The 16,040-nt window shown below is 40.2% G+C and overlaps 1 protein-coding gene across 1 annotated transcript in view; it reads right to left on the reverse strand.

Moving 5' to 3' along the window:
- Positions 1-215: 215 nt before the first annotated feature.
- gphna (gephyrin a) overlaps positions 216-16,040 on the reverse strand; it is a 29,213-nt gene continuing 13,388 nt past the window's right edge. Inside the window, exons 9-24 of the mRNA XM_008302988.1 lie at positions 14,367-14,504; positions 12,201-12,243; positions 11,871-12,008; positions 10,624-10,716; positions 10,317-10,372; positions 7,813-7,932; positions 7,623-7,681; positions 7,357-7,510; positions 7,099-7,220; positions 5,981-6,068; positions 5,674-5,747; positions 5,094-5,158; positions 1,782-1,885; positions 831-927; positions 577-715; positions 216-446 (exon numbers count right to left, since the gene is read on the reverse strand). Coding sequence (XP_008301210.1) covers positions 582-715; positions 831-927; positions 1,782-1,885; positions 5,094-5,158; positions 5,674-5,747; positions 5,981-6,068; positions 7,099-7,220; positions 7,357-7,510; positions 7,623-7,681; positions 7,813-7,932; positions 10,317-10,372; positions 10,624-10,716; positions 11,871-12,008; positions 12,201-12,243; positions 14,367-14,504 — 1,485 coding nt within the window. The 3' untranslated portion in view covers positions 216-446; positions 577-581. The remainder of the gene's footprint in view (positions 447-576; positions 716-830; positions 928-1,781; positions 1,886-5,093; positions 5,159-5,673; positions 5,748-5,980; positions 6,069-7,098; positions 7,221-7,356; positions 7,511-7,622; positions 7,682-7,812; positions 7,933-10,316; positions 10,373-10,623; positions 10,717-11,870; positions 12,009-12,200; positions 12,244-14,366; positions 14,505-16,040) is intronic.

The raw sequence follows: 16,040 nt of genomic DNA on the forward strand, positions 1-16,040 counted from the left end.
AGGAGTGGACGAAGGAGGGGCAAGTCTCTATATCTCTAAATCTACCAGGGAAAAATGTTAACGCACAAAGCAAATGAACAGGAGAGTAGAGGGCATGAATACTACTAAGATGATAATATTCAATCAGAACCATGATAATAATAATAAATAGAATATTAATTAAGAATATTAATAATCATTATCATCAGGATAATAATAATATTACAGAATAAATCTCATATTTTATATATTTTTTTCACATTTTTTTTCTCCATTGAAATACAGTGATCTCCTCAGAGCAGACCAATGAGGATTCAGCCTGCGCTGGCTCCGATTGGCTGTTGCATATGACATCACAGCTAATGGCGACCAGGTAGACATGCATCACTTCCTGCCCCCGCCCGTTTCCTGTCCAGACAAGAAGTCCTGGCACTGCCATGGTAATCGGTAGCGAGTGACATTTCAGTCTGGAGAGACAAACATGTTGGGGGATCGTTAGTTTTATGCTTTTGTCCACCTTTGCTACGAAGACAAACACACGTGCAGGCTTCCTGTGCGACTACAGGTGAATAAAACAGACGACAGAGCCTGACATACCTGCATCATAGCCGTCCGATGACCATGACGTCCACAACCTCTCCCTTATGCAGTTCCACATACTGCTCTGTTTTAGGAGGTAACATCAGCAGGCCGTTGGCGCTACGCATTGACATTAGCCTGCTGGATACCTGGTTGCCTGAAGAGAGAGGGGCAGGGATCATGCATGGGCGACTCAGTCTGTGTGTCTGAATTAGAGAGTGTGAGTGTGTGTGATTAGGTGCGTGTGTGTGTGTGTGTGTGTGTGTGTGTACCTGTGCTTTGTGCCCAGGGCAGTGGCTCCTGATGATGCCAGGTTAAAATACAGCGGTGGTACTCTGGTCTGGGATCCAGCTTAACATCACAGGAAAGCTAAAAGACAAAGACACACACACACAACAGATAAATGACTCATGAACTATTCATATTGTCCAGAAACAAAATAATTGCATTAAAAGATTTTCTAGATAAACAGCTTCCCACTCAAAGGAGTAGCTAGGTCTTTTTGGGAAATACATTATTTGCTATCCTGAGTGAGATGAGAGCTGCAGTGCCATTCTTGTGTCTGTATGCAATATGAAGCTGTTTAGACAAACAATATTTAACAGGTTATTTAGAGAGATTTAGTGGTGCTGGAAAGTGAACGGAGATAAGGACAGAAAGTAAGGTTCTATTAAAGTGCAGTGAGAGAGAGCAACAGGAAAGTAAGGGAGAAGAATGGGGGGATGACATGTGGGAAAGGGCCATGAGCGGGATTCTAACTCATGACCTTCACATTGGGACTGTAGCCCTGTGCATGGGACACCAGCTCAACCAGGTGAGCTACAGCGGTACCCTGAAAATAAGACTCATTTCTAAATATCACTATAGTATTTGTCACAAATATGTTAATAATAGTGGTACAACATTTATAATGTTGTGTTACTGTGCAGTCAACTGATTGGTTCTCAAAGGTAGTCTTTCACAAAGTTCACTTATTATTTTGGGTTTAAAGTTTATCCATCCAGGGTGAAGGCAGAGTACACCCTGAACAGGTTGCCAGGCATTACAGGGCCAACATGAAATGTTTAAATCTACTTTTAATGTAAATATAATATTGATATTAATATTGCTTTTATGGATCTGTCGTAAGGAAGGTCTGAATTAGGATTAGCTCCACGCTTAATTGCATATCAGTTTAGCATTGTTTGTGTGTGTGTGTGTGTGTGTGTGTGTCTCCTACTTACCCTAGCTTTGATAATGGTAGGTCTAGGGTCCAGAATGCCTTGCATCTTCCTCAGAGCAGGAATCACAAACAGGTTACATGTCACCACAGCAGACACTGGGTTACCTACAAAACAACACAACACCGGTTACAAAGAAGGAAAAATTACTAATACTGACAACTGAATTACATAATTACTGGATTATTAGTACAGTCTACACATCACATGCAGGTTTTGCTGTATAAATGTAGACTACAGTGTAAGTCTTGCACGGTGTTGTTGTACTGTATGTGCATGTGTTAGTTGCTGATGTCTCTTTGCACTAATACAACCCAGACAGACTGCTGTGAATTTATTGTACATAGTGAACAAATGAATCTTGATGTTTAGTCAAAACCAACACTGGAGACCGTGCGCTAAGACAACAGAACTCGCTGTCAGCAAAACTGTGTGGAGAGCGCTCCCAGCACAGCCACAGAAGAAATCTGGCTGAGTTGCTTGTTTGATCATCCTGTTTATCCACGAGATGCTTTGGTTGCATGAACTAGACATAATGGTGCATTTATGTGGCACTATTGATGTCACACTACAGTGTCGTCAATGGAGAAATGATGGTAAAACCATCAATTCTAAACCATTTATGAATTTAATGTAACAAAAGTATAACTTCAACAGTTTGTGCTTTTTTCCAAAGCAGCATCAAACATGTTTCTACTGCCAGTTATCAGTGCAGAAGGTTTCTACAAAGGAACAGGATGTTGGTATGTGACATCTTCCTGGACAATGTCAGGGTGGCTGTCCAGCTGAAACTCAGCTTTAAGTTGAGTGGTGCAACAAACATTTCAAATAAAGAAAATCTGCTATTTGGAATGGGCCAGATTTTAACCAAACAAAGATGATCTGACAGAGAGATTTAAAAAAACACATAGCTGAGCTGAAGCAGTCCAAATGGCAGAAAGATCCAAAAGTTCACCTAAGTGTTGTGCAGGTTTTATTTGCAGTTACCAGAAATGCTGTTTACGGATTTTTTCAAACAACAGAATGACTATATAACTGCCAAATAAATCATTATGACAAGAAGTCAGCTGGCTGTTTGTTGGACTTCTGTGCCCTGTTAATCCTCTTTTGACTTGTTTCTGACTATAATGTGAACACAGCTTCATATTAGTTCTAGATAAGCAGGAAGTGACAGATCAGTTTGAAAATACCAAGTTTCTAAGCGTGGGCTTAAGGTGATCATTTGGGATCCTCAATGAATTAATTTTCAGCACATGGACTCTCGCTGAAGTTGAAGTTTCCATCAACAACATTATTACATACAAAGTGCTTGAGTAGAAATCTAACACACCCTGAATCACAGACTAAAGTGACACTACACAGTAAAATACCTGTACATTACCATGACAACATCACTGACATGCAGCACTGGCAACAACAGTGGAACTGCAACACAGCTGTAAATAACTGCTGTGCTTTACTCAGAGGTACTGAGGCTTCTATAGGGGCTCATAAAGACAGAATTTCCTGCAGGTATTTGCAGGGGTGTGAGGATGCAAAGGCAAAGGCACTGCGTAAGGTGACAGGAACAGCTGCATCGAGGTTTTTCAAATACAAAGTTAGCTATTGTCATTTGGCTGCTGGCGTGGCCTTTTCAGCAACACGTTCATCAGTTGTAGCTGCAGTGATAGCTGTAGCACAAAGCTCATGAAAGACACTATATTACAAAAATAAAACTACTTTGATACCAGGAGTATCACAACCAGACTGAGCAGGACATAGTGATGTAAGACAACGAACATTACCTCGAGCTCGGTATTACTTTACTTGGGTTGGCTCAGGTCCCTCACCATGACCTCAATCACCATGGTGTCTGATTTGTAAAGAAGTACAAACTAACAAGCATGTGACCTGCAAAACCTTGCTGCCAACTTGGAGATTAAGCATGCTGGGTTTGCCTTTGAATCCCTCAGTCTGTCCAAATGGAGGCTGGATGGTGTTTTGAGGAAAGAAGTGAATGGACAAGTTCAATAAGATGAGCTGAAGAGAACCAAGTCCTTCAATCAAAAACGTGTTTCAAAAATGAGAAAGGCACTGAGGAAGCATTCATTTAGATAATTACAAGTTAAGTTCAAAACAGCATAGTATTTGTTTGTCAGTGTGTGTGTGTGTGTGTGTGTGTGTCAGACTTTGGAAAGCCCTGCTATAGAGTGACCCAGGTGTCACTTGAAATGCTGCATCTCTCTCCATCTGAGAGTGAAAAAAACGCTGTCAGTCGATGACCTGATGAACAAACTGCTAGTCTCTACATGAGCTTGGTATGTTAAGGCTATTTTTTTATGGGTTCCGTTTGTTTTTCCTAAAAACATATCAGATAGCAAGTTTTTTTGATTGTTAAGGGTCAGAATGTCAAGTCACGACTGTACTTTAATACATACCGCAAAATTTAATATATTGCTCTTCTTTTTTTTTTCTTTTTTTTATACAGTCTTTGAGGAAAAGAATGACAGAAAACTGTCAGAAGGCCTGCATGAACATGGATTTATATTTAGGCCACATTTTGGTAGCACTTCCTTGATATAAATAACAATTATTCTTAATATAGCTAATCAGTCAATTTGATCTTGGTCAAAAAATGATGCTTGGAATTAAAAAAAAAAACAAAACTAATTTAATTAAAGGTTCTGCTAAAATTTACTTGCTTGTTTTGAGGCAATGAGCTTCAGTAGCAGCAGTAGTGACACTGTTTGCTAAAGGTCTGATAGTACTCCAGTAAAAAAAAAAAAGTTTATACAGTATAAAATAGTTGAGGGCAGCAAGAGAACAGGTTGAAGCTGATGATGTTGGTCTAGTGTAGAGGAAAAGTTTGGGTGACAGTTTACAGATCGATTGGATCATGCAAGTGAAAATGTGAGAAACCACACACTGAAAGTTTACAGGTGTTGTCATCACCCTGCTGACAGATTGTTGGTATCAGAACATCGTCAATTTGTTTGTCACCGCTACCTTCAAATACATTATCATGCTTGATTTATGTCTAAAGAAAAAGATCACACCTAAAACACAAACATGACAAGCATGCGTACTGGAAAGCAAACAGCATCATGTGCTACACCGTGCCAACCACTCTAACAGTTGATGCTTTACGTGGGTCTACTTTTTTGGTACAGATTACACAAAGCAAATGTGTGGTGGCTTTAGATACTAATAATATATGAATAGGTGTTGAGCCAGAGTGCACTGAATAGAGGGTCCAGAGAGACCAGACACAAAGGAGATACACACTTGGCAATGCCCAAATCACACACACAATTACTTCAGATGTAAATATGGTACCTGGCAGAGCAAAGATGAGTTTCCGTGTTCCATCAATGTCAACTGTGGCAAAGGTAGTAGGAAGACTGAAAAACAGAAACACACAGGCCATCAGTCATAATAGTATCAGAGAGTGGGAGCATCAGGAAGAACTAGCAACAGTTCTAACAGCTCTGCTATCAGCACTAATACTGTCACAGTATTAATCATATGTAGAACAACCAGCAGTCACAACAGTAAACAAAATAGCTTTATGGCAAAATAGTTGCAGCATTAAAAGTAAAAGTAGAAATGTAATTATTCTGAATTCTTACGTTGGTGCCATTGATTTTTTATTTTTTTTGGTACTGGCTAAAACCTCTGTGGGGAATGACTGACGTGTCTTTAGGGTGAGCCAAATGTTTCTCTGTGCAGCAAAAACCATCTATGAGTAGAGCTACTAACAGTAGTACAAGCAGTACTAGCTGGGAAACTAGTAGCAGTAGTAGCTGAAAAAGCAGTAGTGACAGCAGAGGTGATGGACGGAATAGCAACTATAGTACTTGACAGTAGTGGGAGAAAGCCCTCAGCACCAAGGCAGACCATCCCCTCCCCATCTCACCCTGGCTTCATAAAGACTCGTCCAAAGTGGATCTGAGCATGAAGGTCAATATCCAGCACCTGTTTCAGGTAGTCCTGATACACAGAAATAAAGACACTCAGAACACCAATACTGTAAAACCAAACTTGCTTTCATTTGTTGTTACAGTAGAGAAACAGATCTGTGGGACAACCAGGGAGGAAACAGATATATTGTGAAAGAGGACAAGAAAATAAGGGCTGACTTCTTATGAAAGATGAAATTTCTGCTCAACATGTCAGTTGATTCTTTAAGTAGTTAGAGGAGATGTGTGATAGGTGAGAGGTACCTTCTCTCCCATGGATACACCCCCTGAGGTGATGATGACATCGGCACGACTGATTCCCTCATGGAGAGCTGACAGCAGGTCATCAGGGCTGCAAACACAAGCATCATACATCAGACTCAGTTTACTACTGGTGGCAGAGCTACCCGTATAAAGCAACTGTGGAAAGGAGCTTTGTCAGCTCTGAGAAAATAACCCTGTTGATGTCGCAGCAATGTCATTAGGATTATGTTGGACTGGACAGCATAAATCAAAAACTTGTCAAAATCAAAGACAGCAAATTAGAGATGTGACGTCTGAAAGATCTGGGTGTTGGACAGGAAAGGAGGTACAAATATATGGGAGATGTGGGATCCAGCTTCTTCTGGAACTTGACTTACACTAAGGACTACAAATCAGAATATTTCTGCCTGTGTGATTTCAGTTTTGACTTTTGTTCTACAAATTTGACTCCTGTTTGTCACCCAACTTTATCACAGTGCAATTTAATTTTAAATTGCTGCAGTAAATGTATTAGCAATAATCCTCTGCATCCCCAAAACCACCGGCAGGTTCTAAAAGGCACGTCATCTTTAAAAACAAAAACACAAGATGACACCACTTGTCAAAATCTAAATCTGCAGAAACTGTAAAAACTGAAAGAATCATGAACTTTTCAACCCTCCAACGGTCCTTGAACTAATCATCTGTGGCGTGTAGTTCCATTGAAAATATTAGTCAAATCTAAGCTGAAAATCCTCATATTTCATCAAAATCACTTTACTCTGTGTCTTGTTTAAAATTCAGCAACAAACTAGTATTAGTAACACCTCTGAGCACTGTCAGGTTTGTTCAATGTTTGTAAAATGAAAAATCACAGAAATTCAACTTTATTTTTGATTGTACATAATTTATGGAATAACTGTACTACATTACACAAAAGACATTTTAAAGTTCTCTCTCCTACTAGCCATGGTTGCACTGTTTCAATAGACATGCAGGACTTTATATTGCCATAAAAACTGGGCAAAGTGGGCAAAACTGACAGGAGCAAAAACACCAAGAAACTGTTTGGGCCTCAAAGGGTTAACTGGGTTTGTCATGGACAGAGCAGACTTCTTGAAAAGTTACAATGCTCTTACTTGTCTCCAACAATGCCGAGATTGATGGTTGGGTATCCATGTTCCTGGATGGTAGCCAGAAGAGTGGAGCGATTAGAGTCTCTGATCTTCCCTGGGTGGAGATCATCCTCTGGATTCAACAGCTACACACACACACACACACACAGACACAGATATAGTCAGCTGTTGTACTGATTCTGTAGTAGTAACCCAAAAAAAATAAGAGCAACTAGAGAAAGAGCATTCTGTGTGCATCTGCATCTGTTAATGTGCTTGTACCTCATTTCCAGTGGACATGACAGCCACCACAGGGAACTTGTGCACGCTGACCTCGGTCACTCCAACAGTGGCCAGCAGGCCGATCTCTGACGGGCCCATATGTGTCCCTTTAGCCAGCACGCACTCCCCTCGCCTGATGTCATGACCTATCGGCCTGGGCAGACACACAAACGCGTTACACTCACAGCCAGCTGATGGTTCTCTAATGCAAATGTGATAGCAATTAGTTTCCGCTTGGTGCTTTCAGAATTCTGTTTGCATTTTACCTGATGTCCTGTCCGGGCCGGGCCTGGACCATAATCCTCACCTCCAGCTCCTCTGTGCCCTGAAACAAACAGCCCATCAATATCACCAGACCTGCCGATACAACATGTACTTTCTATACACAGAGGTAGAGTGATCCCACCAGTGAGCATGTTAGCAAGCACAAGTGTTAAAACTAGACAGTGTTCTTACATCTTCAGACTCCCTCAGCAGCTCTGTATCTTCTACTTGGACCACAGCGTCGGCCCCACAGGGAATCGGAGCCCCGGTGGTCACCCTCATCACCTGTCCCGGCATCACTGTATGGGTTGGCTGCACACACACAAATGCATTTAGCAGCCATATATTTGCTGCAGAGCAGAACCAAGTATACACAGCACCGACACGGACACTGATAAAAATGCGCCAATATCTTTGCTGGTTTTGGTAATGACAGCAACAACATTGGCTGGTAGTGTTACTAACAGCATGACTACAGGGGAGCAGTAGTGGTGGTAGTATTACAGGTACAACTGCTGTAGTACCTACAGTAGTGCAGTACTCACTTAGCAGTGATTTCATGGTGATGCTAAAACTAGTATAAAGTAGAATTCAGACAGTTTGGTATTTTCCTGACCTATCTGATCTGTGTGGTAATTTCTATCCTGGTAATAAGAGGTGCGAACAGGAGGCAGGTTCACTGAAATGATGTAGGACAACACAACTTGTTAATATTTTGGTAAAAATGCATCTTAGACATTCTTGTTTCTGGGATAAAGTCATTCAAATTACAGAATAACACCTAAAATGTATAAAAACAAATCTAATTTGAACACTTCCCAAGCAGTAAATGAATTTAATTAGAATCAAAAATAACTGTTTACTATGATAACAGCAGGACTGTCAGTAGATTAGTCTGCCCTGATCTAAAGACAAATCAGTGTGGGGGATTCTAACAGTAGCCTTTAATCTTTACCCATGCAGCCACCTGAAGGCAGCAGGACATTTATTTGTGATAAATGTGTAGCCTGTAATTTGAGAAGTACTGCGACCCAGCATAGTGCACGTGCATACAGCCGTTAATTAAATTAAAGCACCATCCTGTCACAACGAAACAACACACACTGTTACACAAATCACACTGGTCAGACATTATTCCAACAGTCTATACTAGAGGTGTCGAAGTAACAGAAATAATTCGTCCTGCGCAAAACTGTCTCCTTCTCCAATATTTATGGTGAAAGTAATGTGTCAGGTTTTGTTTTCAAAATGCATTAACATGTCTGTAACAAATGTACAGTAGCAACAAAAGTCCGTCACTTAATGTGCAACTATGTATACATTCATCCTAAAATACAGACAGATTTTCATCTGAGTTACATTTATGAACAATCTATTCTAACTAATAACACAAATCATTATATGGTGCCTGTCCGTGTTGAATACATCATTCAAACACTCACAGTGTAGGTTGGAAAAAGCACGTGAACCCTAATGACATCAACAGCAGCTAATTGGAGTCAGGCATTAACAAGCTGGAGTCCAATTAATGAAACCAGATTGGAGCTGTGGATTAGAGCTACTTTGACTTAAAAGGGATCGTGATCTGTGACTGCTTTGCTGCCTCTGGAACTGGACAGCTTGGTATCACCCAGGGGAAAAGGAACTCCCAAGTCTGTCGAGGTATTTTAAGGATAGGGTTGTCGTCCAGTTGAAGGTCAGCAGAAGCTGGGTGACGCAGCAGGGTGATGGCATTAAACATTAGCAAGTAAATTTACTACAAACTGGCTTCAAAGAAAATCAGCCCTTCTAGAGGGGCCCATTCAGAGACCAAGCCTTCACCCAACACAAAGACATGTAAGACCAAGGCTGGGCTGAAGCCGTGCTGTGGGGAAGAATGACCCAAAGTTCCTCTTTTTCTCAACGTTCTGCAGGTTTGATCAACAGCTACTGTACCAGGAACACTTGTTTGAAGATACTGCTGAGACAATAAGGTATGACAAGTCATTAACTTCCAGGATTCACTTACTTTTTCCACCAATACTGTGAATTTATAAGGGATACATTCAACAACAGTTTGAAAAATTAGAAACGTTTGTGTGTTATCAGCTTATTTCCAAAGTATTCATAGACTTTTTTATATCACTATATGTAGATTAAATAAACATAAAAATATAAATTGCTACATTAGAAGAGTGCCACGATCAGACATGCATCAGAACTGTAAAAGTCTCCATCTGCTTCTGTCTGCAGAGTCACGATTTCCTGGAAAAGCTCTTTCTGTTCGTTGAATCACTGTTGTTCCCTGTGATTAGCGATGAGACCTGTGATGTGAGTGTACTTATTATTCACCACACCTTCTGATCTATATTTCACCTCATCCAGCTTTTCTGTGCGCTGAACCGAAATAGCAGGTGTGCTTGCCCGTGCCCACACAGTCCGTGCATCCATAACCTCCCACTCTGTGCTGGTCATGGTGCTTGCACCATGAAAACAGTGCCCATGTACTTCTCGTAGCAGCACCAGAATTATTAATAGCAGTGCTACTAATACCGAAGGTACCATATTTTTCTAACTGTATCACCCACAAAGGTCAGATTGCTCAGAATAAAACAGCTAATAAAGTTTTAGAGGTGCTACTAGTCCTGTTGTTAGGAAAGCTGCATTGCTGAAGTCATGATACAAGGTACTAGTAGTGTTAATGTATTAGAGCTGACCTGTTGTCCAGCCTGTGATTCTCCCATGATGAAGCGATCTCCAGGGCCGTCAGCAGCTACAAGTTAATGATAATGATGGTAATCAAGTTAATCATGAAAATTAGACCATGATCATTGATTTTTAATGTTCAAGTAACAGCCATGAGGACAGTTTGAATGTGTGATAATTTCCCTCCTTGTTTGTCAGCAAATAAATGAACATAAATCAACAGATGAATGCAGATGTTTAATGACATTGTCATGAATCCTGTTTTCTATCTGTGCATCTGATGTAAAGTAAAATATGAGGCAGTGTTAGTGGTCTCACCTCGTACAGCATAGCCATCTTTAACAGAGGCGGGGAACGGAGGAAGGTTATCTTTGGCATAGATGTCCTGAGCAAGCACTCGCCCCAAACCATCTGCAGAGGACAGTCCAAAACACTGTTCAGCTAAGTGCTAACCACAATAAAACAACAAAGCCCTCATTAGATTAGCAATAATACACTAGTGACTACAGTGTGTGTGGATACAGTACACAACAGAAGTGAGTGCACCTCTGAGTAATATCACTTAAATGTTAAATGATTAAAAATGGTATCACTTCTAAATAACTGCGTTGTTTCTAATGTGACAACCTGTGATCACTGACACACAAGTCAGAAAACCTGTGATCACAGATACAAAAGTGAGAACATCTGTGAATTCTAATAAGTCAGAATACATAAATGAACATTTGGGCTGCATCCATCTGCATGTTTGCATCATGGCTCCACATAGAAAAGAATTGTCAGAGGAAATGAAAAGTCTGATTGCAGGACTTCACAAAGATGTAAAAGAATATCTGAAGATTAATGAATTAAACATTTGTAGAAACACAGTTGTAGCAGTAATCAGAAGGTACCAAATGAGCCATAGTACCACAGTTTGTGTGACAGCTCAGACAGTGTGAAGGACAATTCATAACATTAACGTCTATGGACAGCATCCTGGAAAACCCCTCTTGCTTGCTGCTCAGTATAAGAATATTAGATTAAGCATTGTTAAAGAAATGGAAAGAAGCCTAATGAATACTGGCAGCACATTCTTTTATAAATGTATTGGACTCAGATGGGGTCCAGCAGCATGTTTAGCATCAACCTGACCAGGACTACCACAGTGACTGCATAGTCCTGACAGTAAAGCACACACATGGGAGGAGTGTGGTGAGGTGGGGCTGCATGAGAGCAAAAGGTGTTGGAGAGATTAGATTTACAGAAGGCACCATGAATGCCTGGATATACCAAAAGTTCTGGCTAAGCAGATTACTCCCAGTCTGCAGAAGCATGACAGAAGAGGAATATTCCAGCATGATAACCATCCAAATCAAACTGCCAAAATCACACTAGACTTTCCAAAGAAGAATAAAGTAAAGCTATGATCTGAACAAGTATGTTGCCCGACTTAAAGTCAATTGAAAATCTTTGGAGTATTAGATTGATTTAGAGACTTGGATTGTTTTACATGTACAACAAAGGAAACAGAGAAGACATGCATATATTGTAGACAGACAAACACACACCTTCTGGCGACCCACCTCTGTAGTTGATGACTTCGATCCCCAGAATAGGTGTCATCTCTAGAACAGTGATAAAGGCTTTGTCCATTGATGTCAGTGGAAACGGGGACATGCGGTGACGACGTGCCACTTTGCTGATGTCAACTGCACTGTGGCCTGCGCAAACGCAAAACACACAATTAAAAAGAATTGGTGTGAGTCAATAGGGAATATGCTTCTACAAACAATACCATAAAGTTTCTATGTTGTACACTGTGCAGGCTTCTTTTGTAAAGCCGGTATGTTAATGAGACACACACACACACACACACACACACACACACACACACTCGAACACAGTAAACTTACTGGCTCTCAGAATGTTCTCATTACTGCCACATCGTGACTGAACCTGCAGGGAGACAGACAGATATTCTATATTTGGTCATTGTTTGATGCAAATGTGTGTAAGGAGTGATCATACACCACAGTTCCATAAGAGGATAGGCTTTTATGTTGATTTATCTATTAATAGTTTAGTTTTATACAGAGGGCAAGGAAACATAAAGAACATGAATTGTAGTCTAACAGTCACAACAAACATGTCTTTGTCTGACTTCCTGATTGTGCAGAACAACACAGGGTTATTGTTGGAACATCTTGGGTTATCATCTCAGTCTTACTGTTGAATCACATGTCAGATATGAGCCACTGTGTCTCATCCATATCTGCTATGATGAAAGTTTCTTTCCTAATACAGCTTCTGTCAAACAGTTTGTAAAAGCTGTGACGACATGTTACTTTTTCCACGTATGACGTGTTCATGCTGTAATTCATCGTTGTGTTTTTAATTCTGTGCTCTGTCAGCATGTTTTAAAAGCTGTGTCTTTGCCTTGGTTTGAAAATAATAAAAAAAAACTTCAGTTTCCTGGTAAATAAAAATGAATACCATAAATTCTACAAGACTAATGCCATCAGTACATCAGAGTTACATCATACTCACCACCTTCCTGCTCTGAGTTTCTAGCTTTAACAGAAACACAGTTGTCCATATTCTAATTCATTCCAATCACCTCTACCTTTATACTTTTTCATCTCTGTCAATGAAACACTAACCTGTGCATTTCAAATTAAAATTCTACTAAAGAAATGGAGAATTATTCCACACACTTTAAAAGGTTTCAAGCTTTGTGTCGTGTGTAGTATGTGTTGTTTCTGCCCTGTATCTGTGCACAGCCTGGGGTAGGTGTGCACACAGTTAAAAGATCATCAGATATTGAAGTGATTGTTCCATTTGAGCCACAGGAAGACGTTAACTTATCAAGGCAAGTGTCAAGCTTCAGCGAAGGCACCTTAATGACAAATGAAAAAAGTGAGGAGTGGAAGTGACTGGAAATAATTTTCAAACATTGTTTGTGTTCGAAATGAGGAACTCAGACCAACATAGCGGTAAGTATGATATGACTGATGCACTGATCCAATCGACAGGTAAACACTGAGGAAATGCTGAGTTTGTGTTAATAGCAAAAGACATCAACAGCAAATTAAAACAGGAGGTCAGTGAACAGGGTGGCTTCATTCTCAAAAAAAAAGAAAAAAGGAAAAAAAAGACGACAAAATCTTCTTGTAAATGGGGTACATTAGAACTAAATCCTGTCTGTTAAATATGCCTGTTTCTACTGAAGGCGTCAGTAAGTAAACAGTGTTGTAATCTAAAAATGACCTTAAAGACAATTCCAGCATAATTTGAGTTTTCACATTTTTTCCATTTATAATCCTTTGACTTACATTAATTGGGACAATTTTTACATGTACATAGCACAACTGAAGATATTTACACATCAGCTTTGCCAAACCTCACAGTCCCATTCACTCCCATTCAATTCCAAGCAACACACAAGTCCCGAGACTTTAATTTGCTAAGTCAAGGTAACTGTAACTGTGACCGAGAGGCAGACAGTTGTGTTTTGTGAAAATGAATCAGGATGACAACATCCGACCACAAACTTTTACATTCGGCTTTGTATTGATAAATACATTTGACAGCCAAATTGAGAGAGAATTGGGAGTTCCATTTGATATATACTAACATATATACCCTTTGTAACAGTTTTGTAAGTGATCAAGATGGTTACACTGGGACCTGAAAAAAATCTCACAATAATTGGAATGGAATCAAATTGACAACCTCTTCTTTTCTGGGAGTTTGTTGTAATTAGTGACAAAAACATTGAAAATAACGTACAGTGAAAGAAGGAGTTTTGGGAAAAAGGCAGAAACTCTAATCATGCAGGAACTGTCTATTGATATTTTTTTTAAAATGGGGAACTGTTGGGACATCACCAGTAAAGCTACATTTACATATATTTGGCATGCTCTAGGAATCTTGCAAAGCATAGACAGGAAACTTGAAATTTCATGCAAAGTGACACATGTTTTTGTAACCGTTTCTATGGCTGAAAGTGATTTGAATTTTCAGCGGGTCTAATTTGCTAGCGCTCATTTCTGTGTGTGTGGATGAAAGTTTGTGTGTACCTTAGGTGTCGGGCATGAGGCGGTGGAAAGGCGGGAGGTTGCCTGTGTTGCCCGTGGTGACTCGGAAGGGGTGGAGCTTAAAGAGGCCGAATCTCGAGGAAGCACCTGAACGCCTCGAGAAATGATCGAGTCCGGGATCTACACACACATACACACAAACACACACACACAACACACACCCGCACACACAGACACACTTAATGCTAGTCAAAGAATTTTCTTCAGTTGTTTTACAGTGAGCTAAAACTGTGGCGACTACTGTAGTCTCACCGTTCAACTAGCAAAGCAACAAACTCTTATCACTTCAACATACCGCTAAAATAAATAAGGGAGTGGCACATTTTGCTCCTGACTCTGAAATTATGTAAAGTGAGGAATCTGATGACCACCTGTGACTTCATTGGGACTTTGACGAGATTAAGTCTGAATCTAATAAGACTGCTGAATGTTTTTATCAGTGCTGTATATTCAGACTAATTGGTGGTGACAAAATATATACGTGTGTGTGCTGTTTGCTGTCATCAATCTTATCTACTGATGTACAAGATTTGTACAAGACTTGTACAACATTACCTGATTACTGATTACAGATTGGTTGGTGTTACAGAGGGTGTGAAGGCACAGCAAAATGTGTACAATGTCTTTTCAGCGTTGGATTTTCTTGGCAGAAAATCAGACCGTAGGGAGCGGGGACTTCATGTGATTTAGGAATTCAGTGTGTGGCACATTCGAATGGGGGTAAACAAAGTCTGTGTTTCGCTCAAATCTACTGAGCAAATCCCTGACCAACGGATTATCTGCAGATACAATTTGATCTCACTTTCTTTCAATAGGTCTTTCAAACGCACCCAAATACTATCAAAGTTCTCTTTAATGGATTTCACTGTAGCTTTTTATTCAAACGGAAAAGGGGGAAAAAAGGGCTTAAAGCTCTGCGTCTGGAACAGAAATAGTAGGTCATTTGAATTGGAATTACAGACACACTGCATACATACAGCGGAACATTTGAGTGGGATTAAGAACAAACAACCTCTGCAGTTTGTAAAATCACATGAGCACTTCAGGTAAATCTGGTTTCAAGTGAACAGGGCTTAAATGTTCTCCCTGATGGACTGCAAAAAGTTCCAAGTTGTAGACAAGATGCGTTTCATATGGCTGTTACAACCCCACCACACTGCAATGAACTGAAATCAGTGGCTTCCTGGAAGGTAGAAAAATACATTGCATGTTTTGGCAATGTCTCCTCAGTGATAGAAAGTTGTTTGAGTTATTATATTGCAATCAATTGGCAAAAACATACAAAAATTCTGTTGTGAAGAAAATGTAAAAAAGTTTGACCTGGTGTTGGCAGGATGATTTGCTGAGTGACATCAGGATCAACCAGTAGTCAACAAGGAGGAATTACAAATCAGTCATGAGTGGCCTGAAGTGTCCGGCATCCCTTACGGATGATTTCATTTCTATGTTCTCATGACTAAATTACCAAGTTTGCGACTGGACAATTTTTTATACCAAAACTTTTTTCCAGCTGTTTTGCTGCAAAGTAAATAGCTATCACACCTACAAACTGCAGCTTTCAACCACCAACATCTCTGCTGGTTCTACAGTCAGGGCGGCCCTGTTCTTCATATATGCCTCAGCTGTTCCAGGTTAACATGTCAGCCAGCTAGAAAA

The sequence above is a fragment of the Stegastes partitus genome, unplaced genomic scaffold (assembly GCF_000690725.1).
Source record: "Stegastes partitus isolate 25-593 unplaced genomic scaffold, Stegastes_partitus-1.0.2 Scaffold1917, whole genome shotgun sequence".
In the NCBI taxonomy this organism is placed as follows: Eukaryota; Metazoa; Chordata; class Actinopteri; family Pomacentridae; genus Stegastes; species Stegastes partitus.